Raw genomic sequence first — 25908 nt, 5'->3', positions numbered from 1 at the left:
GAGATATGTATACTGTAGCTAAGAAAGTAATACTAAGTGTATGTTGTGTAATAAGCTGTTATAGCCAATGTGCCTCACCCTAATTTTGCCTACTGTTCTGACTTGGTGGTGCACATGTAGCCAAAAGCCTGTTTTAGAGAAATATAATCATTGAATATTGTAAAAGCTTGCATTGTCTGCTTATAAGCCCCGTTTATTTATCCTACGGTTCTGACTTGGTGTACAGGGAGAATACGGCCCATGTTATGAATTCTGTCTCTGTACATTTCAAAAGTGTTGAACAAATAGTTATATTGACTATTTCCGTCCTATCTTGCTCATTAATGTCCTAATCGAAATGACGGAATGCCTCTTATCCACTCATCGTCCCCTTATGCTGTAGTTTGCACATCTAAATTGTCAGTAGAACCCACATTTGTTTAAGCAAGTTAGCCATATCAGCTATGTTTTTTTTAAAGGCTGTAAATGAAGATGAATTAACTGTTTCGCTGCCAGACAAGGCTCCGCTGATAGCCAGGTGTAGCAGTGGTAAGGTGATGGGACTGCTGTTGTTGGGACTCTGCTGTTGGGATAGCTTTATGTAGGATCTAACCATGTGTGGGACCTGTTGGTCACCGTTATAGAGCAATGAATGTATTGTTTAGTGATGTGTTGTGTAGTGGGTTTGCCCCTCCAACATTTACATGCCAAAATCGCTACTGCATAACCCTATAGACTAGGCAAAGACAAATGTGGCAGTCAAAAGATGTATTCAAGATGGCGCCGGAGAGGATGGATGCCGTTTTATTGGCTCTTAACCAACTGTGCTATTTTGTTTGTTTTTTCACATTATTTATAATTTATTATGTACATTATGGCAAATCTGACCATAATTCTATCCTCCTGATTCCTGCTTACAAGCAGAAATTAAAGCAGGAAGCACAAGTGACTCGGTCTAGAAAAAAGTGGTCAGATGAAGCAGATGCTAAACTACAGGAATGCTTTGCTAGCACAGACTGGAATATGTTCCGGAATTCTTCCCGATGGCTTTGAGGAGTACACCACAACAGTCACTGGCTTCATCAATAAGTGCATCGATGATGTCATCACCAAGTGACTGTACGTACATATTCCAATCAGAATCCATGGATTACAGGCAACATTCGCACTCAACTAAAGGGTAGAGCTGCTGCTATCAAGGAGCGGGACTATAACCCGGAAGTGTATAAGAAATCCCGCAATGCCCTCCGACAAACCATCAAACAGGCAAAGTGTCAATACAGGACAAAGACCAAACCGTACTACACCGGCTCTGACGGTTGTCAGATGTGGCAGGGCTTGCAAACTATTAAAGACTACAAAGGGAAGCACAGCCGAGAGCTGTCCAGTGACACAAGCCTAACAGATGAGCTAAATAACTGATATGCTCGCTTCGAGGCAAGAACACTGGAACATACATGAGAGCATCAGCTGTTCTGGACGACTGTGAGTAAGACCTTTAAACAAGTCAACATTCACAAGGCCGCAGGGCCAGACGGATTACCAGGACATGTACTCCGAGCATGCGCTGCCCAACTGGCAAGTGTCTTCACTGAAATTTTCAACCTCTCCCTGTCTGAGTCTGTAATACCAAAATGTTTCAAGCAGACCACCATAGTACCTGTACCCAAGAACACTATAGTAACCTGTCTAAATGACTACCGACCAGCAGCACTCAGAACTGTAGCCATGAAATGCTTTGAAAGGCTGGACATGGCTCAAATCAACACAATTATCTCAGAAACTCTAGACCCACTCCAATTTGAATACCACCCAAACAGATCCAGAGATGATGCAATCTCTATTGCACTCCACACTGCTCTTTCACACCTGGACAAAATGAACACCTATGTGAGAATGCTATTCATTGACTACAGCTCAGCATAGAATACCATAGTGCCTGCAAAGCTCATCACTAAGCTAAGGACCCTGGCGCAACTGGATCCTGGACTTCCTGACGGGCCGCCCCCAGGTGGTAAGGGTAGGTAACAACACATCTGCAAAGCTGATCCTCAACACGGGGGCCCCTCAGGGGTTCATGCTCAGTCTCCTACTGTTCTCCCTGTTCACTCATGACTGCACGGCCAGGCATGACTCCAACACTATCATTAAGTTTGCCGATGACACAACAGTGGTAGGCCTGATCACCAATAACGATGAGGGACCTATAGGGAGGAGGTCAGAGACCTGACCGTGTGGTGCAGGGACAACAACCTCTCCCTCAACGTGATCAAGAGAAAGGAGATGATTGTGGACTACAGGAAAAGGAGGACCGAGTACATCCCAATTTTCATCGATCGGGCTGTAGTGGAGCAGGTTGAGTGCTTCAAGTTCCTTGGCGTCCACATCACCTACAAACTAACTTTGTCCAAGCACACCAAGACAGTCGTGAAGGCACAACAAAACCTATTCCCCCTCAGGAGACTGAAAAGATTTGTCATGGGTCCTCAGATCCTCAAAAGGTTTAACAGCTGCATCATCGAGAGCATTCTGACGGGTTGCATCACTGCCTGGTAATGGCAACTGCTCGGCCTCCAACCGCAAGGCACTACAGAGGGTAGTGCATATGGCCCAGTACATCACCGGGGCCAAGCTTCCTGCCATCCATGACCTCTATACCAGGCGATGTCAGAGGAAGGCCCTAAAAATTGCCAAAGACTCCAGCCACCTTAGTCATAGACTATCCTGTCTGCTACCACACGGCAAGCGGTACCAGAGCACCAAGTCTAGGTCCAAGAGGCTTCTAAAACTGCTTCTACCCCCAAGCCATAAGACTCCTGAACTTCTAATCAAATGGCTACCCAGACAATTTACATTACTCTCTGTTATTTTCAATGCATAGTCACTTTAATAACCCTACCTGCATGTACATATTACATCTACCTGTATATAGCCCCGCTACTGATATTTACTGCTGTTCCTTAATTATTTGTTATTATTATCTCTTACTTTTTTTGTATTTTCTTAAAACTGCATTGTTGGTTAAGGGCTTGAAAGTAAGCATTTTACTGTAAGGTCTACTACACCTGTTGTAATCGGCACATGTGACAAATAACATTTGATTTGATTTGAGTTTGATTAGTCAGAGAGTGCCTCTCCACAATTGTTCCTTTGAATCAATAGTGACAATTATAAGTCAAGAGCAACATCCGTGAGAGCATGCCAACTCGACCCTGTTGATTGCTTTACCCTTTGTTTAAAATTGAATTATTCAACGTGTTAACCGAGAATCAATTTCCATCAAATCTGATTTTCCTTTCGTCCCCACGGGGATATGGTAGGACACAGCATTTACAAAATGAATACTGCCATAATTAGGAAGCCATTTGCAAAAATCGATAGCCTAGTACAATGCATAACAAGAGGGGAGGGAGGATCCAGACAACAAGAAAGCATTAAGCAGTGGTGTGCTGGGGCTAAGTGTAAATGGGCCTGTGCTTAGAATAACTTCAGGGATGATTAAGCAGCAATCCAAAGAAACTTTGGGGGGCAAAATAAGGCCAAACAACAAAGATTGTTAATTGGATCAATTGTGTCACCACATTCAAAAGAGCCAACCTTGTCCCCTTCAGACTATTTTGTGATGACTTGCAGATCAACCGAACACAAGTGTTGAAACATTATTTATACTCAGTGGTAGGATGCGTAATGATCTTTGAAAAAAAGACAAGTGAGATACTGGTATTTATTTATTCTTATTTAACTAGGGAAGTCAGTTAAGAACAAATTCTTACTTACAATGACAGCTTACCCCAGTCAAACCCTAACCCAGACAACGCTGGGCCAAATGTGCGCCGCCCAATGGGACTTCCAATCACGGCCGGTTGTGATACAGCCTGGAATCAAACCAGGCATTACATCTCAGTGCTAGAGGCGTCACTACAGACCCTGGTTCGATTCCCCGAGTGTGTGCACCTATCAGAAGTCCATGAAGTACATGTTTATGAATGTGGTGTTAACTTCTTGGATATAGGGGGCACTCTTAATGTATGGATAAAAAATGTTCCCGTTTTAAACAAGATATTTTGTCACAAAAAGATGCTTGACTATGCATATAATTGACAGCTTTGGAAAGAAAACACTCTGACGTTTCCAAAACTGCAAAGATATTGTCTGTGAGTGCCACAGAACTAATGCTACAGGCGAAACCAAGATGAAATTTCATACAGGAAGTGCCCCAGATTTTGAATGCGCTGTGTTCCAATGTCTCCTTATATGGCTGTGTATGGGTCACGAATGAGCTTAGACCTTCTGTCGTTTCCCCAAGGTGTCGACAGCATTGTGACGTATTTGTAGGCAAATCATTGGAAGATTGACCTTAAGAGACTACATCTACCAGGTGGCCGCTTGGTGTCCTCCGTTGCAATTATTGCGTAATCTCCAGCTGAGTGTATTTTTCGTTTGCTTCGAGGAGAAACACAGCTGCCACGAATGATTTATCATCGAATAGATATGTGAAAAACACCTTAGCCAAACGTGATGAACAAAACGGAGCGATTTCTCCTACACAAATAATCTTTTTGGAAAAAATGAACATTTGCTATCTAACTGAGAGTCTCCTCATTGAAAACATCCGAAGTTCTTCAAAGGTAAATTATTTTATTTGAATGCTTTTCTTGTTTTTGTGAAAATGATGCTAGGCTTAATGCAATGCTAGCTATCAATACTCTTACACAAATGCTTGTGTAGCTATGGTTGAAAAGCATATTTTGAAAATCTGAGATGACAGTGTTGTTAACAAAAGGCTAAGCTTGTGAGTGAATATATTTCTTTCATTTCATTTGCGATTTTCATGAATAGTTAACGTTGTGTTATGGTAATGAGCTTGAGGCTATAATTACGCTCCCGGATACGGGATTGCTCGACGCTAGAGGTTAACCTCCTAGAGTCGATTGACACATTTGTGCGTCAATCTTAGTTACACAACAAAAACTCCACATCAAAATCTGTCAGTTTAATAAGCTAGAGATATTTTGCCTTGGATCCGTCTCAATACACCTAGTACTTCTGCATCTGCGATGAAACGTGGCAAAGAAAGCCACAAGTGTCAGGAGACTCGTCTGACGTCGGTACCGTGGATGTGCCAACTTCTGTCTGGTAGCATCCAAACTATTTAGGCTACAAACTAATAGGAACCCAATGTGGAAAGGGGAGATTCTCACGAACTCGATGGAGTTCTCCATTTTGCTCTACGACCCTCACAAATGTCACTCGTCCGAAAGTAACCGGTAACGGATAAATACATTTTAAAAAGTGGGGAAGTATGAAGGTAGTTTTGTGACTACACCAAAAAAAGGGGTGAAATACTGTATGTTATGTTTAAAGAATTAACCACCAGGTCCTCACATGTTTCTTTTACATTAACATGGTACATATTGTTTTCATTACACTTATGATGAACACATAATGACTGTATGCTGTCATACAACAACGGCATCCTTAACACAGAGCATCACATGGTCGACATTAAAAGCAGTCACTATTCTTAGTTCCTTGTATAACGAACATGTAACCAGGCTGTGGAAGAAAGTAATCTTTTCCTCTATCAGGAAATGCTAAATGCTCCGAAGCGCCGCCTTCGCCCAGAAGATTGATCACGCTTTGTGATTGAAGATGAAAATATGATCAATTATTGGCCTAGATGTTATGCCAAACCATGTCAAATGAATAAACCTATTAGGCTTAATGTGGTAATATAACTGGGACCATCTTTTGCACGGATCTACTCATACTACTTTTGTGGGCAAATATATAAAGCAGCCCAGCATGGTCCATTATCTTAAATATATACCAATGTCGGCACAAAAAGACAGAACTATATCACAGTTAAATGTGCTTTCCAACAGGTCCCAGCATTAATGTTATTGCACTTAGCTTGATAAAGTGGGCCTGATTCTATCGTTTTTATTTACTTTTAAACAGCTAGAATGCCAAATCAAATGAAAATAGGAAATTGCCTTCTATTTATCCTCAGAGACTGCTACCTGGCTCTAAAATGTAGGCAAAACACATTAGTGACAAATGAAATGATTTGAAAGGCTGGTCATGGCTCACATCAACACCATTATCCCAGAAACCCTAGATACACTCCAATTCACATACCACCCCAATAGATGGCACAGATGACGCAATCTCAATCACACTCCACATTGCCATTGCACACCTTGACCAAAGGGAACACCTATGTGAGAATGCTGTTAATTGATTACAGCTCAGTGTTCAACACCATAGTGCCCACAAAGCTCCTCACTAAGCTAAGGACCATGGGACTAATTACCTCCCTCTGCAACTGGATCCTGGACATCCTGACGGGTCATCCCCAGGTGGTAAGGGTAGCAACACCACATCTTCCACGCTGATCCTCAACACGGGGGCCCCGCAGGGGTGTGTGATTAGTCCCCTCCTGTACTCCCTGTTCACCCACAACTGTGTGGCAAAGCACGACTCCAACACAATCATTAAGTTTGCTGATGACACAATGGTGGTAGGCCTGACCGACAACGATGAGACAGCCGATAGGGAGGAGGTCAGAGACCTGGCAGTGTGGTGCCAGGACGACAACCTCTCCCTCAACGTGAGCAAGACAAATGAGATGATCATGGACTACAGGAAAAGGAGTGCCGAACACGCCCCCATTCACATCGACAGGGCTGTAGTGGAGTGGGTCGAGAGTTTCAAGTTCCTTGGTGTCCACATCAACAACAAACTATTGTCATAACTCTCCTGTGATGATCTGATGGATCAGGTTACAGTGGGTCTGCTCTACAGGGTGCTCTCTCTCTCTCTCTTGGAGGAGAGCGGGAAGTCGGTTGTTTTATGGTCGGTCATAAAATGCACTGCTCCTATGCTCTGTAATGTAAACTGTGGAACACAGAGACACTTGGACATCAAAAGTTTGAAAAATTAAACAATATTTATATTTATATTTTTGAGAATGTGGGTGTGGTCCTTGGACACTTAAGGGACAGTCATGGTGAGCGTGTTTCATTTGGTGATCTCATGAAAGACAGGAAACATTCATGTCCTTGGTTGTGTACACTTCTTAATTATGGGGTTCACATCTAGATATTGTGAAACGTATGTGATTAAACATGGAACAATTTGTGCAAAGATGTAATGTGATGTTAACCTTCTAAATGAGAAAATATGGGTTTTCATATGAAGTTAACCAAATCAATGGCCACGCCCAAGTGAGCATTAGGTTGGCATCATGGACTGCCCTTTTCTCAGAAGTGTGTAAAACCACGTCCTACAACATTTACATAAAGTCGGGGGAACGCTGGGATGGATTCTATAGGCCATTAGACCAGAAAATATGGAGCTGATGCTACATGTTGAAATGGTTAAGAACTACAACTCTATAAGTCACGGAGACCATACAGCTGTAGTTTTGGCTACACGGCTGGAAATGGTTAAACTCTGAGACTAATCGATCACTACAGAACAAGAGCAAATCCTAGACGTATAATTACTAGTCCGCAGCTGGAAATTACAAAAGTCTAGTACGAGAATACCGTCAACCACGGAAGCATCTATTCTATGCAACAACCATCTGTACACCTGACGTATCCATTACAACAGACACTATCCAGAGCTGCTGAGAAAGCAATAACTACGAAATACATTATGACCACTGGGGAGGTTAACCAGAGACTCTGATGAACTGACTCTCCAGCATACGGGCCGGCGATTCTCACAGAGAAGACAACAACATATGGGCATAAATATATACATTGCATTTATTCTCGAATGAGCGGCCATGTGCAAAGGATTAGCATTTCGATGAATATACAGTTAAAGTCGGATGTTTAAATGTATTTGGCTAAGGTGTATGTAAACTCAGTTTTTCACAATTCCTGACATTTAATCAGAGTAAAAATGCCCTGTCTTAGGTCAGTTAGGATCACCATTTCAGTATAAGAATGTGAAATGTCAGAATAATAGCAGAGAGAATGATTTCTTTCAGCTTTTATTTCTTTCATCACATTCCCAGTGTGTCAGAAGTTTACATACACTCAATTAGTATTTGGTAGCATTGCCTTTAAATTGTTTCACTTGGGTCAAACGTTTCGGGTAGCATTCCCACAATAAGTTGGGTGAATTTTGGCCCATTCGCCCTGACAGAGCTGGTGGAACTGAGTCAAGTTCGTAGGCCTCCTTGCTCGCACACGTGTTTCAGTTATGCCCCCACATTTTCTATAGGATTGAGGTTAGGGCTTTGTGATGGCCCTCCAATACCTTGACTTTGTTCTCCTTAAAACATAACTATGGAAGTATGCTTAGGGTCATTGTCCATTTGAAGACCCATTTGCGACCAAGCTTTAACTTTAACTGATGTCTTGAGGTGATGCTTCAATATATCCACATAATTCTCCTGCCATCTATTTTGTGAAGTACATCAGTCCCTCCTGCAGCAAAGCACCCCCACAATATGATGCTGCCACCCCTGTACTTCACGGTTGGAATGGTGTTCTTCGGCTTGCAAGCTTCCCCTTTTTTCCTCTAAACATAACGATGGTGATTATGGCCAAACAGTTATATTTTTGTTTCATCAGACCAGAGGACATTTCTCCAAAAAGCACGATCTTTGTCCCCATGTGCAGTTGCAAACCGTAGTCTGGCTTTTTTATGGCGGTTTTTGAGCAGTGGCTTTTTCCTTGCTGAGCGGCCTTTCAGGTTACGTTGATATAGGACTCGTTTTACTGTGGATATAGATACTTTGTACCGGTTTCCTCCAGCATCTTCACAAGGTCCTTTGCTGTTGTTCTGGGATTGATTTGCACTTTTCGCACCAAAGTACGTTCATCTCTAGGAGACAGAATGTGTCTCCTTCCTGAGCAGTATGACAGCTGCGTGGTCCCATGGTGTTTATACTTGCCTACTATTGCTTGTACAGATGAACGTGGTACCTTCAGGTGTTTGGAAATTGCTCCCAAGGATGAACCAGACTTGTGGAGGTCTACAATTGTTTTCTGAGGTCTTGGCTGATTTCTTTTGATTTTCCCATGATGTCAATCAAAGAGGCAGGTAGACCTTGAAGGTAGACCTTGAAAAACATCCAAAGGTACATCGCCAATTGACTCGAATGACATCAATTAACCTATCAGAAGCTTCTAAAGCCATGACATAATTTGACATAATTGACATAATTCCAAGCTGTTTAAAGTCACAGTCAACTTAGTGTATGTAAACTTCTGCCCCACAGGAATTGTGATACAGTGAATTATAAGTGAAATAATCTGTCTGTAAACAATTGTTGTAAAAATGACTTGTGTCATGCACAAAGTAGATGTCCTAACCGACTTGCCAAAACTATAATTTGTTAACAAGAAATTTGTGGAGTGGTTGAAAAACCAGTTTTAATGACTCCAACCTAAGTGTATCTAAACTTCCGACGTCAACTGTAATTATCAACTGTGTGTTGTCAATCCATTTTGTCTCTCCCACTCTTTTCTGGTTCCACCCCTTTCAATTGTCTAGCAAGCAGTCATACCGGTTTAGCCCACTAGGGACTTTTCAATGCATTGTGTTAGTAACCAATATCTACTGTTTGTTTGTTTTGTATTTTTGTGATTATTTAGTTAGTAAATAAATAATTAAGCCAATTTGTATATTGCTGATTCATCATTTAGGCTAGGGTTCGTGCAGATATCCAAGGGTTTGAGAACTGATGAGGTAATAACGATACATTAATAGAAGACTAATCGATAAGATATGACAATTTCTGAAGAGTCGATTCAGGAAATAGAGACTCCATAAACATTTTCCCGTGGTGCCCCGATTTCCTGGTTAATTAAAGTTTACATGATTAGTTTAATCAGGTAATAATAATTACACATAGAGAATTGATTTGATAAAATAACAGTCATCACATTTAATGATAGTCCGAACACAACACTATCATTGTCCAAACACACCAAGAAAGTTGCGAAGAGGGCACAACAATGACTTTTCCTTCTCAGGGGACTGAAAGATTTGGCATGGTTACCCAGATCCTCAAAAAGTTCTACAGCTGCACCATCAAAAGTATCGTGACCGTTTGCATCACCGCCTGGTATGGCAACTGCTCGGCATCAGACCGTAAGGTGCTACAGAGGGTAGTTCATCACTGGGGCTAATCTTCCTGCCATCCAGGACCTATATGCTAGGCAGTGCCATAGGAAGGCCCAAAAAATTGTCAGACTCCAGTCACCCAAGTCATAAACGATTCCATCTGCCACTGCACGGCAAGCGGTAACGGAGCACCAAGTCTAGCTCCAAAAGGCTCCTTAACAGCTTCTACCCCAAGCCATAAGGCTGCTGAAAAATTAATAAAATGGCCACCCAGACTATTTGCATTGACCCCCCCCCTCCGTTGTTTTTACACTGCTGCTACTCGCTGTTTATTATCTTTGCATAGTCACTTTACACTTACCTACATGTACAAAGTACCTCGACTAACCTGTACCCCTGCACATTGACTCAATACCGGTACCCCCTATATCCTTTTTTTCTTTGGATTATTTAGTAAATCTTTTCTTAACTCTATTTTCTTAAAACTGCATTGTTGGTTAAGGGCTTGCAAGTAAGCATTTCACAGTAAGGTCTACACATGTTGTATTCGGCGCATGGGACAAATAACATTTGATATAATCATGGGTACCTTTGCCCAGTGATGGGCAAAGATTTTGCTGCCATATTTGGCAATGACAGAATCCCATCTCCATGGCACTGTAATGCAGCAACATATACAAGTTAAACTGTACATATCATTTTGGCATTTTTCTATTGGTTTTGTCTACACATAAAATGGATCCATCACTGAAGTTGATAATCAAGCTGTAAAAAGGATGCATTTGAAAACTACAGTTTAATGTAGTGGTCCCCCAATCAGCTTTCTGCCAAGCAGGGAAAAATGGTGAAATCATTGGTGTAAGCATATCTTTTATGCGTATCATACCTTATCTAAATATATTTTTTATGGCTTTGCATTTAAGCAATTTATTTAACAAAGCATATCCAAAGATTTTTTGGACAACTACCCTAAACTGGATCCATATCTACAGTATATTGCAAATAGGTCTATTGTAAATAGGACGTTTTGAAGATGTCTCGTATCGTCTTTCAAAGAACAAACCGTCTTAAAGTTTTTACCAGTGTGCTGGGCACGACCACCTCACTCACTCTGTGGTGTTTAAGTTAGATGGTTTGTGTTTAGTCCCAAGGCTGTTGACTTACCCGGCTTCTACTCCTTTGTTCTTGTTCACGTTGATGGTGGTGATGGAATGCTTTGCCCCGGACTGCACCTCCCAGTCCACAGTCCACTGGGCATTCTTTGACTTGGTTTGCAGAAGATTCACCCCTTTCTTTGCTTTGACCCTGTAATCGAAAGATAAAAGGAATAAATCAACTTTATGAACAGTTCATGATTTATCTGCGAGGTGAGAGGTTGTCGGTTTGTTTTTGTACTATAGTTCCATCATGTGCACTGTATTACATTGGGGCAAATCCAATTTCAAAAGATCAATCATTGAAAGTTAATGTAGATCAGTGGTCACCAACAGGTCGATTGCGGCATTCCTAGTCAATCATTAAACATTTCTGTAGAATAGTTAACGATAAAGCCTTGCGCTCCTTGTGCTGTTGGAGGTAGATGCACTTGATTCAGAAGCCCTGCATACCGGGTAGGCAAAGTTCTCATGTTGAACCATTTCATTTGCCTGAAGGGAGCTGAATCAAGCTAAATCAAGCCTACTGCACTGCCTAATCGGATAGCTTAAATCACTGAGCCTACAGCTTCCACAACCCCACAGCAAAGTTTGATAATAGCCTACATGAGATTTCATAACTTTTAAAACCACAACCATAGAGAGAATACAACAAAGAGCGAGTTCATGTTTTTATTCAGCACTGTCAACACTGTTTTTATTCAAGACTTTTGCAAAACATAAGACGTGCTTCTCCTACTTCCACTCGCGCTACAACCAGCACTGCAGCTACAATGAATGTTTCAGTAGGCATGCATTTTCATTATTAGCAGCTTGTCGTGTCTATTTTTATATCGAGGAATATTTCACCTTCTCTGGTCATAGGAACAACATGAATTTGTGCATTAGTCATAGAAAACCTGGTGCGACTCAAGTTTCACCATCAGGTTAGGCTTACTGCACAAACATAATTCCTACAGAACTATTTTTATTAGGTTAATGTTGCATAGGCTTACATTTTTTAAGTCCTGTTAAAAACAATAATCTGAGCGGTAGATCTCCGCTTGCTTTTTGATTCCGAAAGTGACCTTGACTCCGAAAAGGTTGGTGATCGCTGATGTATATGGACAATGTGGTGATACAGCTTATCTAAAGACAAAGGCTATTGCACTCGAGAGTATTTCTCATCCAGCCAACTGTATATTAAGCATCAGGAATATTATAAAAATCCACTCCATATTCTTTGGTTCCATAATCTTTTGAGAGAGCTTGAATATTGTACTGCACAAGGGTTTTTAAGACTATGATCCATTTCAGTGACTCTGATTAATTCCCCCATATAAATGAGAGGGTATGAGGAATGTGAATTGAGCTTGCCCTAGCACTCGCACAAAGCCGAGTAATGAGTGAGGGTAGCAAATCAGAAAGGTTCAGCTGTGACTAGTAATAAGCACTGATTCTGTAATACTCTCGCCAGCCTTGTAGCTCTGATAGAGGAAAATGGAGGAGCCTGTGTGAACTACTTCGGCTAAGACATTATTTATTAATTCCACACAGATGCCATGGCAACTTCTATTAAGCACTGTGCTGAAGTGGATGACTGCTAAACAAGAGCGGTTAGCTCTAAATGCTCCTAATCCTTCAAGGCCATATAGAGAAAATGTTTTGAGTGCAAACACATGCTCTGAAAGAGCATTTAAGAAATGACTTCTCTTTAATGTGTTTAACCCACAATGTGTTTTAATTAACTGTTGTATGTAACCTTGTATGTAACTTATGGAGAATCATCTAGTTTAGCACATATAGCTAACCTGGATTGGTGCATAGCTCTTCATCCATCTAGTCTTGAATACATTTCTCAGATTGTCAAAGAGTGTGGTTAACACCTTCAAACACAACAATCCAGTGATGGCTCTATGCAACGGAAAGCAACTATATTGAGTGACAGGCGCTCCTTGCCTCTGGATCATGAACAGCAATCTCAACAATCATCTCGAGCACTCCAATATCTATCTTGTTTAAATCACTCCAAGTAAACAGCTTTGAGGTTTGACAGTCAGTACAGAGCCTTGCAGCTGAAGAGCCGGAGGAAAAGAGAAGGAAGAAAACCTGGCTGGCAGGGATATGTTCTTAAGAGGGGCATGCTGGGAAAATTAGAATGTTCAAGCCGAGGGGATCGCAACTCAAAAACCTGCAACTGGCAATGTTCACATCTGATACAGAATTGACTCATATCTTTGTTGCAGTGCGGTGGCAGACACAGCTGTGAACCAAATTGTGTGTTTTGCAGAGGTTTGATGGTAACTAATTAACATAACATGATGAGGCTTGTCAAAACAGCAAACTCCTTCCCATTGTGCAACTTTGTAGGGATGAGAGTCAGCAGTATGCCTGGCAGGTTGTTCTGCGACCTATACATCGGAATTCATATTTATTCAGGCTCTTGTAATCATATATCAATTTGATTTTATAACTAGGCAAGTCAGTTAAGAACAAATTATTATTTACAATGACGGCCCCTTGTTCAGGTGCAGAACGACAGATTGTCTCCTTGTCAGCTCGGGGATTCGATCTAGCAACCTTTCAGTTACTGGCCCAATGCTCTAATCACTAGGCTACCTGCCACCCCAAGGCTGACCAAACACTGAAAAAGGGTGACAGCAAATTAATTGAGGGGGTGAATCTTTCTTTCGGCTTAACCCTCAACTGGTTTCAAACGCTCCCTCCCTGTGAACTGCCTGCTCCCTCTGCACTCCCTCCCTTTGCCTTTAAACTGCCTGCTCCCAACGCACTCCCTCCCTTTGCCTTTAAACTGCCTGCTCCCAACGCACTCCCTCCCTTTGCCTTTAAACTGCCTGCTCCCAACGCACTCCCTCCCTTTGCCTTTAAACTGCCTGCTCCCAACGCACTCCCTCCCTTTGCCTTTGAACTTCCTGCTCCCTCTGCACTCACCTGATGACTGGACCATGACCAAGAGAGGCTGCAGCTCCCTGTTTTTCAATGAGGCCTAGGTTTACTCTTATCTCCCGCTCTACGCTGCTGCCCGCCCTCTGAAAAAACACCTTCATTTTCAAATGGTAAATCTCTGAAGGTGCAAGGCAAGATTTGAATCACTGTACGCAGTTATCGCACGCATCTTTCCCTAGGGAGTGAATCTGTGTGGAGGAACGGTGCACACCTGGAGTGTGCCCTTTCCAAACAGTAAACCCACAAACAGAGTTGGATTGGTTTGGTTCAGATGAAAGAAGACGGCTCTAAAGATCTAGCCCAGCTCTAAGTGCCCCCTTCAGTACCAAGCTACGATTAGCAGACCACCTCCCGGTAAACAAGACAGAACACAGTGGGACTCTAACTGTTCAAAGTTGGCAAGGAGTCAACACCAAGACTTGGTTGTTAATGTGGTTTCCAGCTATCTGAATCAATGGCTTATAGGCAGTATTAATCCAGGTAGTGTAACGGGCTATGTTTATTCTTCACATGTACACCAGTCAAATTACAGCAAAGAGAAGGTTTTAACTGGAAACGAAAATATTACTAGAAACACTGTTGATTTTTCTTTAGGTTCAAGTCTAGCGCCCAATCCAGCCATATCCGCCTCTTCCTTCACTTTCCTTCCCCGTTTTCAGGCTCTCCCCGACACAACTCTCCTGTGTGTGAAATTATCCAGCATCCACAACAAATCCTTTGTTTAGAGACCACTCACAGATTGCACATCAGATTTTTGGCAGTTGTTAGAGGTAGCATGTTGCGGTGAGGAGTGACAAAAACAAACATTTGACCATGTTGGCGGTGACAACAGCTCACAGATAAAGTGATTTGCCAACGTTGGGCTTTCACGTCGGTACCCTTGGAAGACCTCGATAAGCAAATGCAGGGAAAAAAGTTAAATAAATAGGAACTAAAATGTCAGCACTAGAATTTCCCAAAGGCATAATCTGCACTCCCTTTTGCTCTACTGCAAAAACAGGGCCTCTTCAACAACTAAATTTGGTCAGCAAAGCCTTTTTCCACTCATCTGTCGACTGAAGCTCCATTCGTTTCTCTGATAGGCCACGTTAGAGACAACTTCTCCACTTGGAGTTCTGCAGTCAAAACAAATTCCCATTCCATGACAATATATTATTTGGCTATCAATGTATGCTTGTCCTTGGCCCTGTGCTTGATGCAGTGCCCGTTTCATGTGAAGTGATTCAATCCGTGACATAACAGCTCGGCATGATATGTTTAAGGAAGCTTGCGAAACCTTATTACATGTTTCCAGGATTTTGCACCCTTGAATTGGCAGCTTTTAAAAAAAATGTTACTTAACTAGGCATGTCAATTAAGAACAAATTCTTATTCTTATTCGGACGATGCTGGGGACTCCCAATCACGGCAGGATGCAATACAGGCTGAATTCGAAGCAGGGACCGTAGTGATGCCTTCGACTGCTGCGCCACTCGGGAGTCCGAGTTTGATGTAATGTGAGGCTTAAACATGTTCCGGTACCACTCCACTTAAGCCATGAATTGCACTGACAGAGCTATTATTTCAAAACTGCCACAACAACCATGGATTATGTTTACAAGGTGCGCTGCAAGTGACTGCTGTAGAAAATAGCACAAGAGACTATTAAATAACCTTTTAACCACAAAGGTACCATTCAACCGGGGTTCATTGAAGGTCCACAAGCAGTTCATGAGTAGTTATTTATTGAAATGTGATCTCAGATATTGTGTATGCCAGACCTTGAGACTCACTGTTCGGCATTAAAATACAATGTTGACCATAGTCCTTTCTGATATCCCTCATACCTGTATATTATATCAAAAGTAACGTCTCGTCAGGCCCAAAGTTGACTAAAGAGATAGAGAGAGCGAGAGAGAGACCTTAGTTTTGCATCGCCTCGGGGGAGCAGCACATGCCTCCTGCTCATTATTGTGGGAATATGAGAGGAACATCAATACGAGGATGTGTCAACCTCCCTCTCTAGCCATGTGGACATTCTGCCATAATTGGCAGCGGGCAGCCATCAGGACAGATGTTCGCTTTGCAAAGAGATGCCTGGCACCCCAAAAAGATTGGATGCACTTGTCACACTGCTGATGCTCGTCTGATGGTAAACCGAGTGGACAGCCTAGGCCATGTGACGGGGCAGCCGCCATGGGTCGGGAATTATCAGCATCTTCAGTAATCTCTCGCTAAAACAAAAGACGATATGGGACGTGGACAGCGAGGGATGACCCGACAGTCAGGATTTACACTAATCTGACAAATCGTCTGAGGAGAAAAGGACCAAAGGCACGTATAATAGTTTTCTTGGGGCTCTTTCGAAGATCCAGAGTATAGGAGCGTATAACTGTCGATCTGACATGAGCATGCGTAAAGTGTATTAATCTGAGAAATACAGTTTTGACAAAAGCAGCAAAGCGTAACCGAATAATGACGATCATGTTTGTATTCGTAACTATCCAACTACAAGTCTCAAAATGCAAAACAACTTTTAAGTTATCCTGATTATTTGAGCTGATAAAAGTTTGCACTTAATTTGATCAGCTTTACACCTGGCTCGTTGTTTTGACTCATCTAGCGGTCATGGCAGGGTTATGTAGTTTCCGCAGACCAAATAGGCAATGAGAAAAAAGTGTAGAAAACCAAAACAGAGAAGATGTAGAGCTGCCTCATTACAATCACAACAAGAGTTTCAACAGCTGTTTCAAATATGGCTCCTGACTACTTACAATGAAATGCAATTACAGTACCCAAAACAGAGGCTGCCTGGGAGGGAGGAGGGGTTGAGAGAGCAGGTTACAGCTCCTGTCTTATCTTTAAGTAGTGAGGTGGGCTGATGTGTTTCCCTCAAGTGGAGACTCCATTATCTGTGTCCTGATGGCACTGATGCAAATGCAGCCATCTGCACACACACATACGCACGCACACACACACACAAACCACAGACATGCAGGTACACACTCAGGCACACAAACACACATCCTGACGGCACTGATGCATGCAACTATCTGCACACACAAACACTTATGCACACACACACACACACACACACACACACACACACACACACACACACACACACACACACACACACACACACACACACACACACACACACACACACACACACACACACAAACCACAGATACACACACACACAGGCACTGCATGACGGTGGTAGGGACAACGGTGGCTGGGAATCCGTCCTCCTGGAAAACAATTATTCTAAGTAGTTTTCCCATCAGCCAAAGCCATGAGCAGAAGACCCTCGGGTGAGCCAGAACCTTTCTGTGGAGGCAATCGGGGAAAAGCCGCTCTCCAATTTATTTGATAAGGCGAGTGGAACTGAGCGCTGCCAACAGCCGAAGAGAACAAGAAAATCAGGGCTTCTCTGAAACCAAGTTGCTGACATTTTCAGAGTTCACATCAGAGAGAGAGAGAGAGAGAGAGAGAGAGAGAGAGAGAGACGTTTGCACATATGAATGCTGCGAGAACAAAAGCAAGTTGTCACATTGTGATTGGATACTCGGTTACTCTCTGTGAGGAATCTGAATACCGATACACTTGACAAGGTAAAATTATTTTCAGGGTGGGGGAGCTTTGACACCGGAAGCAGTGTGAGATTAAGTGCTGGGGAGAACTCTATTATTGTTATGTGGTTCAGAGAGCTTCTCCATCCGTCTTGATGCGGCGTCTCATCTCTCCACCCCTCTTGCCAACAGAAAATAAACATTAGCACCATATTCATTTGATGTCGAGATAAATGTCATTTTGAGCACTTCTAAAGATCAACGAAATATCCGATTATATCCAGTGCTCATTGAATGTCAGAGGAAATACAGGAGACCTGGGATGGACTGACAGAGTAAGGAAACAAGAAGACTAAAGGGACAATCTCTCGATTTGGGTCAGCTTGGTTTTGGAAGGCCCCACATACATCATAAAGCATCCGGTACAAAAATTAAAACTAAAAGAGAAAAACAAATCCCACCAATTGATTGAACGACTACACACAATGATAACAGTGGGGATAGGCGAGCACACGGCTTCCCAACACAAACCTAGAGCTTCTAAACAGTGATGCCTCATGCTGTTGTTGCTACTGTGAGTGGGCCAGTTCTGTTCTCCAAAGGAAACCTCTTTTCATCCTTTTCTCTCACGCACCAACTCTCATTATGTTCACACTGTTCTGTCAACCATACCTCCCCTTTCTACTCCCATGCATGATTCCCTTCCTCCTTCACCCCCTCGCCCCTTCCTCACTCACTGTCTATCCTCTTCAATAAATCACTTCCAACACATAGCTGTTCAATTAAAATTTGACTACATATTGCTGGGGGCTTGTCTGTCTAATCAGGGGCCCTGTAGATATAGGTAATTCGTCTCACGAACCTACTACGCCGGATGCCCTGATAAACCATCATGTAGCAGTCATGGCCTGTATTGACCAGCGCCTTTAAAGATAATTGCATTTTCATATCTCCCCAGCGAAATGGAGAGCCGTCTTCTTTATAGACAGTAAATGGAGACGACAGCTACTCACTGGCGCAACCTCCTCCTTTACTGCCCTGCAACACAGACTCTCAGACTCATAGTTCTACTATATGGGTGTTGTGGAATTGCAATACCATGAAGGAGCCAGCAGGTGGCCCTCTGCTCACTGGGAGAAAGGGGGTTGCAGAAGTGGGGCTATGAGAGGGATACTGGGTGGGGAAGGTGTTAAAGTTATATTGGGTGGGGTTTTGGTGTTAATAAATGTAAAATGTGATCCTCACATGATAAGATATGCTGCGATTTCGAGCTGGATTCAAAAGGACAATTGCTAGTTTGCCATATACCCTATCTGGACTGTGTTAATCTTTCAGGCAGGTGCTTCAGACCCACATAGCCAGGTGATTTATCAACAAATGATACTCAGTTTGGGCAATGTCTCGATAAATGTGTATAAAAAAAAAATCAACATCACCTAAGTCATTAAGCATCTCTCCACAAAAAAACAAAGATAGAAAAAAAGTTGAAAGGAAATAAAGCGTGCTTCCAAATGGCATGTTACCATTACTCCCCGTGACCTCCGCCTTAACTCCAGGTGGAAATGTGCCACTGTTTAATATACTCCGACCTGTCCTCACTGCAACCTCACCTTAATCTATTTCCCCAGGCTGCTGTTAAATCGCTCTCCTTCAGCTCCATCCATCTACTCCCTTTCTTACCCTCCCCCCTCTCTTAACCCTCCCTTACTGATCCAAATAACTGTGCCTTGAGTTGAACGCTGATTAGGAGGCAGCGCTATCCGGTTCACCACTCTTGGAGTTGGAGGAGGAGAGCAACAGCGTAGGGAGATATATATGTCTGCATATTGGTTGGTTGGTTTCCCCTGGCCAGCGATTACACGCCCATAGTGAATTTGGACAGTCGTTGCCCAGGATGGCCTTTTAAAAAAATAAACACATCCAGACCGCCTCAAATGAGGTCTCCATCGACAATCAAAGCAAAATGCGCTGGGCTCTGGTTTTCAAATGTCAATATTGGATCTAGTTTACACACCTTCCATATAACTTCATTTTTGAAAACGATGGAGGATGGTTTGTAAAGTGGGAGCGGCTAAGCCAAATGAAGCGTAACGTGGAGGCAGAGCAGTTGATCGGTATTGTAACTGACCCTGATAATGATAACGATCACTGGCCATCAAACTGTAAAACTTCAAGCGTGTGCAATAGCTAATAAAAACAATGCGGGATAGTAAAACTCAGCAAAATCATTCAAGGCCTGGTGCATTAGGTGAGGGCTGCGGAATGACTTGGATTGCATTTCAAGAGGTTATTCCACTCCAAAAAAACAAACACACACACACACACACACACACACACACACACACACACAGAGTCAGGGTTCCACCACAAAATCCTAAGGGGGCACAAAGTATGCCATAATCATTATACTTAAATCTATGTGTAAAAAAACATGTTTATTTTTCTGCATATCTAAGCATACCTCTTAAGCTGTCTGTATCTTCCTGACAGTTTTTTTTTAAAGAAACAAAATACTTCTCTGCATCTCTGCTGAGATCTGGGTAAAATATTGAAAGGAATGTGAGTATTATTCAGTACATTTAGTAATTGCTTGCTTTTGTAAAGTCTAGCAACCTTGCCAGCAGGCATGCCAGCTAAGATAGTTAGACAAGCTACTCTAACTTTATTGATAGACTGAAATGGCTTCTTGGTAGGTAATTATGAAGTTGGGAGATTGGAAACCTATCTGGGCTAGCTAAAGCCAATTTCATACAATTGCTAGGTGGCTCGTAGTATTACAGAGAAACAACAAACAATGATATTTTTTTAAACAGGACAAATCTGAGGGGAACGGGCCCCTGTGCCCCCTATGGGCATGACACCTCTGACAAAAAAATCATTGACAGGGGTGACAATGACACCACCCCCTCTTTCAAAAAAGAAAGCCGTGAAATACCTAGACCGCTGAGCTGGAAGAGTGCCTTAACCCGCCGTCGTTGGCGTGACAATTTGCAATCCATGTTACATCAAGGGCTCAGGCCAGATCACGAGGCATCATGGCTGATGAGGGAACATGTACTTTTCACATGCTCAGGGCCATGTGGTTTTTACAGCAAGTTTGCTGAAATGGAAGAAAGCATTATTTTGTGCAACCAGGCTTTTATAAAAGCAGCATAAAAACTCTCTCGATCTCACTCTCCTCTTTCTCTCCCTCCTACATGAGACAGTGCAGAGCAATTAAGGACAAAACCTAACCCTGAGCTGAGCCTGCTGACTGTGCCAAACAGGCCAAGCACATTTGGTATTTTCACCCTCTGGACTATTATCGGTGGGGTATTATTTGTCAGAGAGGTAATGTGACACAATGCCCAAGGCATTGACACATCATCTTTCTAAGGCAACTGAAGCCAACAATAGCATTTCAAAGCAATTGACATGAAAATAAACCATTGACATGAAATCCCGACAAATAAGACAGGCTAGTCTGATGGAATTACAGCGCATTCAGAAAGTATTCAGACCCTTTGACTTTTTCCACATTTTCTTACATTGCAGCATAATTCTAAAATGGATTAAATAAATGAAAATCCTTAGTAATCTACACACAATACCACTTAATGACAAAGCAAAAACAGGTTTTTAGACATTTTAGCAAATGTATTAAAAATAAAAAACAAATATACCTTATTGACATAAGTATTCAGACCTTTTGCTATGAGACTCAAAATGGAGCTCAGGTGCATCCTGTTTCCATTGATCATCCTTGAGATGTTTCTACAACTTGATTGAAGTCCACCTGTGGTAAATTCAATTGATTGGACATTATTTGGAAAGGCACACACCTGTCTATATAAGGTTCCACAGCTGACATTGGATGTCAGAGCAAAAACAAGCTATGAGGTCGAAGGAATTATCCATAGAGCTCAGAGACAGGATTGTGTTGAGGCACAGATCTGGGGAAGGGTACCAAAACATTTTTGCAGCATTGAAGGTCCCAAAACACACAGTGGCCTCCCTCATTCTTAAATGGAAGAAGTTTGGAACCACCAAGACTCCTAGAGCTGGCCACCCGGCAATTGGGGAGAAGGGGCTTGGTCAGGGAGGTGACCAAGAACCCAATAATCACTCTGACTGAGCTCTAGAGTTGGAGAACCTTCCAGCAGGACAACCATCTCTGCAGCACTCCACCAATCAGGCCTTTATGGTAGAGTGGCCAGACGGAAGCCACTCCTCAGGAAAAGGCACATGACAACTGCTTGGAGTTTGCCAAAAGGCACCTAAAGACTATCAGGCCATGAGAAACAAGATTCTCTGGTCTGATGAAAACAGAGTTGAACTCTTGGGCCTGAATGCTAAGCATCACGTCTGGAGGAAACCTGGCACCAACCCCTACGGTGAAGCATGGTGGTGGCAGCATCATGCTGAGGGGATGTTTTTCAGCGGCAGGGACTGGGAGAATAGTCAGGATTGAGGGAAAGATGAACGGGGCAAAGTGCAAATAAATCCTTGATTAAAACCTGCTCCAGAGAGATCAGGACCTCAGACTGGGGCAAAGGTTCACCTTCCAACAGGACAAACCTAAGCACACAGCCAAGACAATGCAGGAGTGGCTACGGGACAAGTCTCTGAATGTCCTTGAGTGGCAAAGTCAGAGCCCGGACTTAGACCCAGTCGAACATCTGTGACCTGAAAATAGTTGTGCAGCAACGCTCCCCATCCAACCTGACAGAGCTTGAGAGGATCTGAAGAGAATAATGGGAAAAACTCCCCAAAAACAGGTGCACCAAGCTTGTAGCTTCATACCCAAGAGGAATCAATGCTAAAATTGCTGCGGAAGGTGCTTCAACAAAGAACTGAATAGGGTCTGAATACTTAAGTAAATGTAATATTTTCATTTTTTAATGTTTTATAAATTAGCAAACATTAATAAAACCCTGTGTTGGCTTTGTCATTATGGGGTATTGCATGTAGATTGATGAGGAAAAACACGTCAGACTAATAACATGTGGAAAAAGTCAAGGGGTCTGAATACATTCCAAAGGCACTGTATGCTCCACTTCCAAGTGAGCTTCATATTAGGGTTTTTCAAGAAAATGGTTCAAATTTAACCAGTGACTGGGGCTGTTCTATCAAATCTCCATTATAACAAATCAATGTAAAATCATTCAATTCTCATGGAAGGGAACAGGCCCACCAATCAGTTGCCATGGGAACAAATGATGCAGTGAACCAGGCAAATTATTAAATAATGTGTACCAATTTGTAGGGAAATTAGTTCTGTCACTTGTGTCTCTTGGCAAAATATTTGAGAGACTTAATTTCCTATAGAAAAAAGACAGAAAGAGAATTAAGCAACATTCTCCCCCAACTATTTAAACCGCTGTAAGAGTTGTGTGCTGAAAATAAATGAAGACTTCTTTCTTTGTGTTTTGCATATGAAAAGGCAGTTAAATGCCTAGCATCTGCTTTGGTATTTAAGATTGAAGTGTCCAAATGTTAGACGGAGAAGGGCTTGGGTCACGGAAGTCTTGTCTTAGCCTACTGCTGCAAAACCCCACACATTTCCCCACATGCAATTCACAAGCATACTTTCGGAATTTTTGCGATCCTCATAGTATCTGGCATCACAGCTGAGCTGTATATCGAAACTCATGTCATTGGATAAAAGGATTACTTTCAATTGAGTGTTAGAATTTAAAAGCATTGAAATTAATGTTGGTGTAATGACTTTGGATGCCAAACTTGATCCCTTTAAATACGAGATTAAACTTTATTAACCTAAAGGGGTGAAAAACTAATGCTGTTTAGTACATATGGTTGAGTTTCACATACTTTGAATGGTCACATAAAATCACCTTTAATATACGCCAATATAGTATGGTGGCTGGTAAGTTTAATTTAATTTCCAAATTATACAGCTCGATTATACAATATCTTGTTTAATGTCAATACTTCAACTAATATGGCCATATGACATACTCTCATAGCAGTATGTAGGCCAGTAATAGTAGGATAGCATTTGTGTTATAATCTCCACCCGGCACAGCCGGAAGAGGACTGGCCACCCCTCATAGCCTGGTTCCTCTCTAGGTTTCTTCCTAGGTTTTGGCCTTTCTAGGGAGTTTTTCCTAGCCACCGTGCTTCTACACCTGCATTGCTTGCTGTTTGGGGTTTTGGGCTGGGTTTCTGTACAGCACTTGGAGATATCAGCTGATGTAAGAAGGGCTATATGAATAAATGTGATTTGATTTGATTTAGTAGCAGTAGCTAGCCTCAGCATTAGCCACCAATGAAAAGAGTGGCACTCCCACATACCACCCCCAACTCCCAGAACACCTGGCCCCCTGGTCCTGATCCTAAACACCACATATCATGCCCTGAGGGACTCCTTGGCACAATAATGGCATGCCGAGCCCGAGGTCTGGGGACTTCTGCTGGAACATGGCTGTCTGTTCCAATCGGCTGTCTGCCGTACACAGGGCTCCCCTACTCCGACAACACACAGCCCAAACAGGGGCTTAGTGGCCACACAGTGTGGAGCCACAGAGGGAGAACTCCACCCCGCATGGCTCTTTATGGGTTGTCTAAACGTTCTAGAGGAACAGCTGCTGAGATAAGGGATCAGCTTAGCATCAATTGTTACCCATAGACAACGAGGCATAGAGAACAAAATCAACAGCACTAGGGTGGCTAGCTGTTGTGTTGGCAGTTTTTATTCGTAAGAATAGATGTAGATTTGATAGTGCCATCTTTTGATCTTATTATAGTGGTAAGCATACCATCTGATGGCCAAAATGGCTGCCAAACACAAGTGAGTATTAGGATTCCAGGAGACCCACCACAACACTGCATCCTATGGGAATCTCTCCATGGTGCACTTGTCTGGAAACACAACCATGCCTTCAAAAACCTGACATCTTTAGAGTAAGAAACTCACTTTTTTCACCCTAAACAGACACATTTTTTATTCTAGGCAAGAAGGCAGACATGAAGCGCGAGGGAGAGAGATTCCAATCAGCTATTTCATGGCTGTTTTAACCCTGGGTCTCTTGATTGTCTATTGGGCTTTAATAACTTCAATAAAACGGTAAGGGGGTCATGGCTCTCTCACAGAGCTGAGAGGCTGCGAGACTAAATAGCCATTAGAGAGCATGGGAGGGCATAGGACATATCTATAACAAATCTGCCCCAGTGAGCTGGCAGGCATCAATAATAAGGGGCTCCAGCTTCTCAAATGTATTCTCAATTAAATCAGCCTCACATAATGACCTCAGTTCAAGGGAGGCCAAGGGAACGTCCACTGAGGGTCCTTCGGAAACAAATAGAGAAACGTGTTTGGTCAGAGCTGTCATGGGGGCTTTACCCTGCTATGAGGTTGGAGTGCAGTTTCATCAGAATACAGGCGGAGGAAAATATCAACAGTGATAGAGGATGGAAAGGCCAACATAGGTTGAGATGCTCGAGGAATAGAGAGAGGCATTTCACTAACGAGAGGTGGTGAATTGCTTAAAACCAACGTTTTCAGGAACAGTGGAAATACCCTGACATTCAGTTTAGCTGAATACGCAACTGTATGCAATTGCAATACAGAAACGTGTTTCTAGTTTCTCTTATCAAAGGTGTGACGAGCAAATCTTTATTTTACCTTATCAATCATCTATTTCCTTTATATAAACAATGTTCAAACTGCTCACATTTTCATGATACACATTTAGCATTTGCCCTGCTAAGTTTGCTAGCTAACCTTATCACCCCTCAATAGAGGGTAATTAAAATGTTTCAAAACCTGTCACCACTTAGGAAATACACATACAATGGGTCACATCCAGCTAATCACTACACCAAATCTACATTACGATTCTATTCGAAAAGTGGCCATATTTGACCATCTTCACCGCTACTTGTGGCGAGGTTGAGCGCCATTTTTTGCATCAGCCAGTAGCGGTACAATCGCCGGTTGATTGATTGATTATGCTATAGAGAGCGAAAGAGTGAGTTGCAAGTCTCTGATGCAAATTATTGATTGCATCAGAGACTATTGATTAATTCTATTGAGTAATTCTGGTGACAAAATCTGTTTAAAGGCAACATTCATCTTGCCGGCGACCACTGAAGGCAGCAACCGCTCAGCTAATACTCAACCCAAGGATAGACATCAATATGGGAAAAGTAATCTTAATCAAGCATCAGTATTGCAGCACTCA

The 25908-nt window shown here is 42.5% G+C and overlaps 1 protein-coding gene across 2 annotated transcripts in view; it reads right to left on the bottom strand.

Moving 5' to 3' along the window:
- Positions 1 to 25908, bottom strand: part of LOC115105314 (transmembrane protein 132E-like) — a 373129-nt gene that overhangs the window by 50838 nt on the left and 296383 nt on the right. For both annotated transcript variants that reach the window (XM_029627233.2, XM_029627232.2), the window contains exon 3: positions 11236 to 11376. In XM_029627233.2, coding sequence (XP_029483093.2) covers positions 11236 to 11376 — 141 coding nt within the window. The remainder of the gene's footprint in view (positions 1 to 11235; positions 11377 to 25908) is intronic.

This window comes from Oncorhynchus nerka, linkage group LG22 (assembly GCF_034236695.1).
Source record: "Oncorhynchus nerka isolate Pitt River linkage group LG22, Oner_Uvic_2.0, whole genome shotgun sequence".
Classification (NCBI taxonomy): Eukaryota; Metazoa; Chordata; class Actinopteri; order Salmoniformes; family Salmonidae; genus Oncorhynchus; species Oncorhynchus nerka.
Note: the sequence above shows the minus strand (reverse complement) of the source record. Positions and strands in the feature narration are given on the sequence as shown.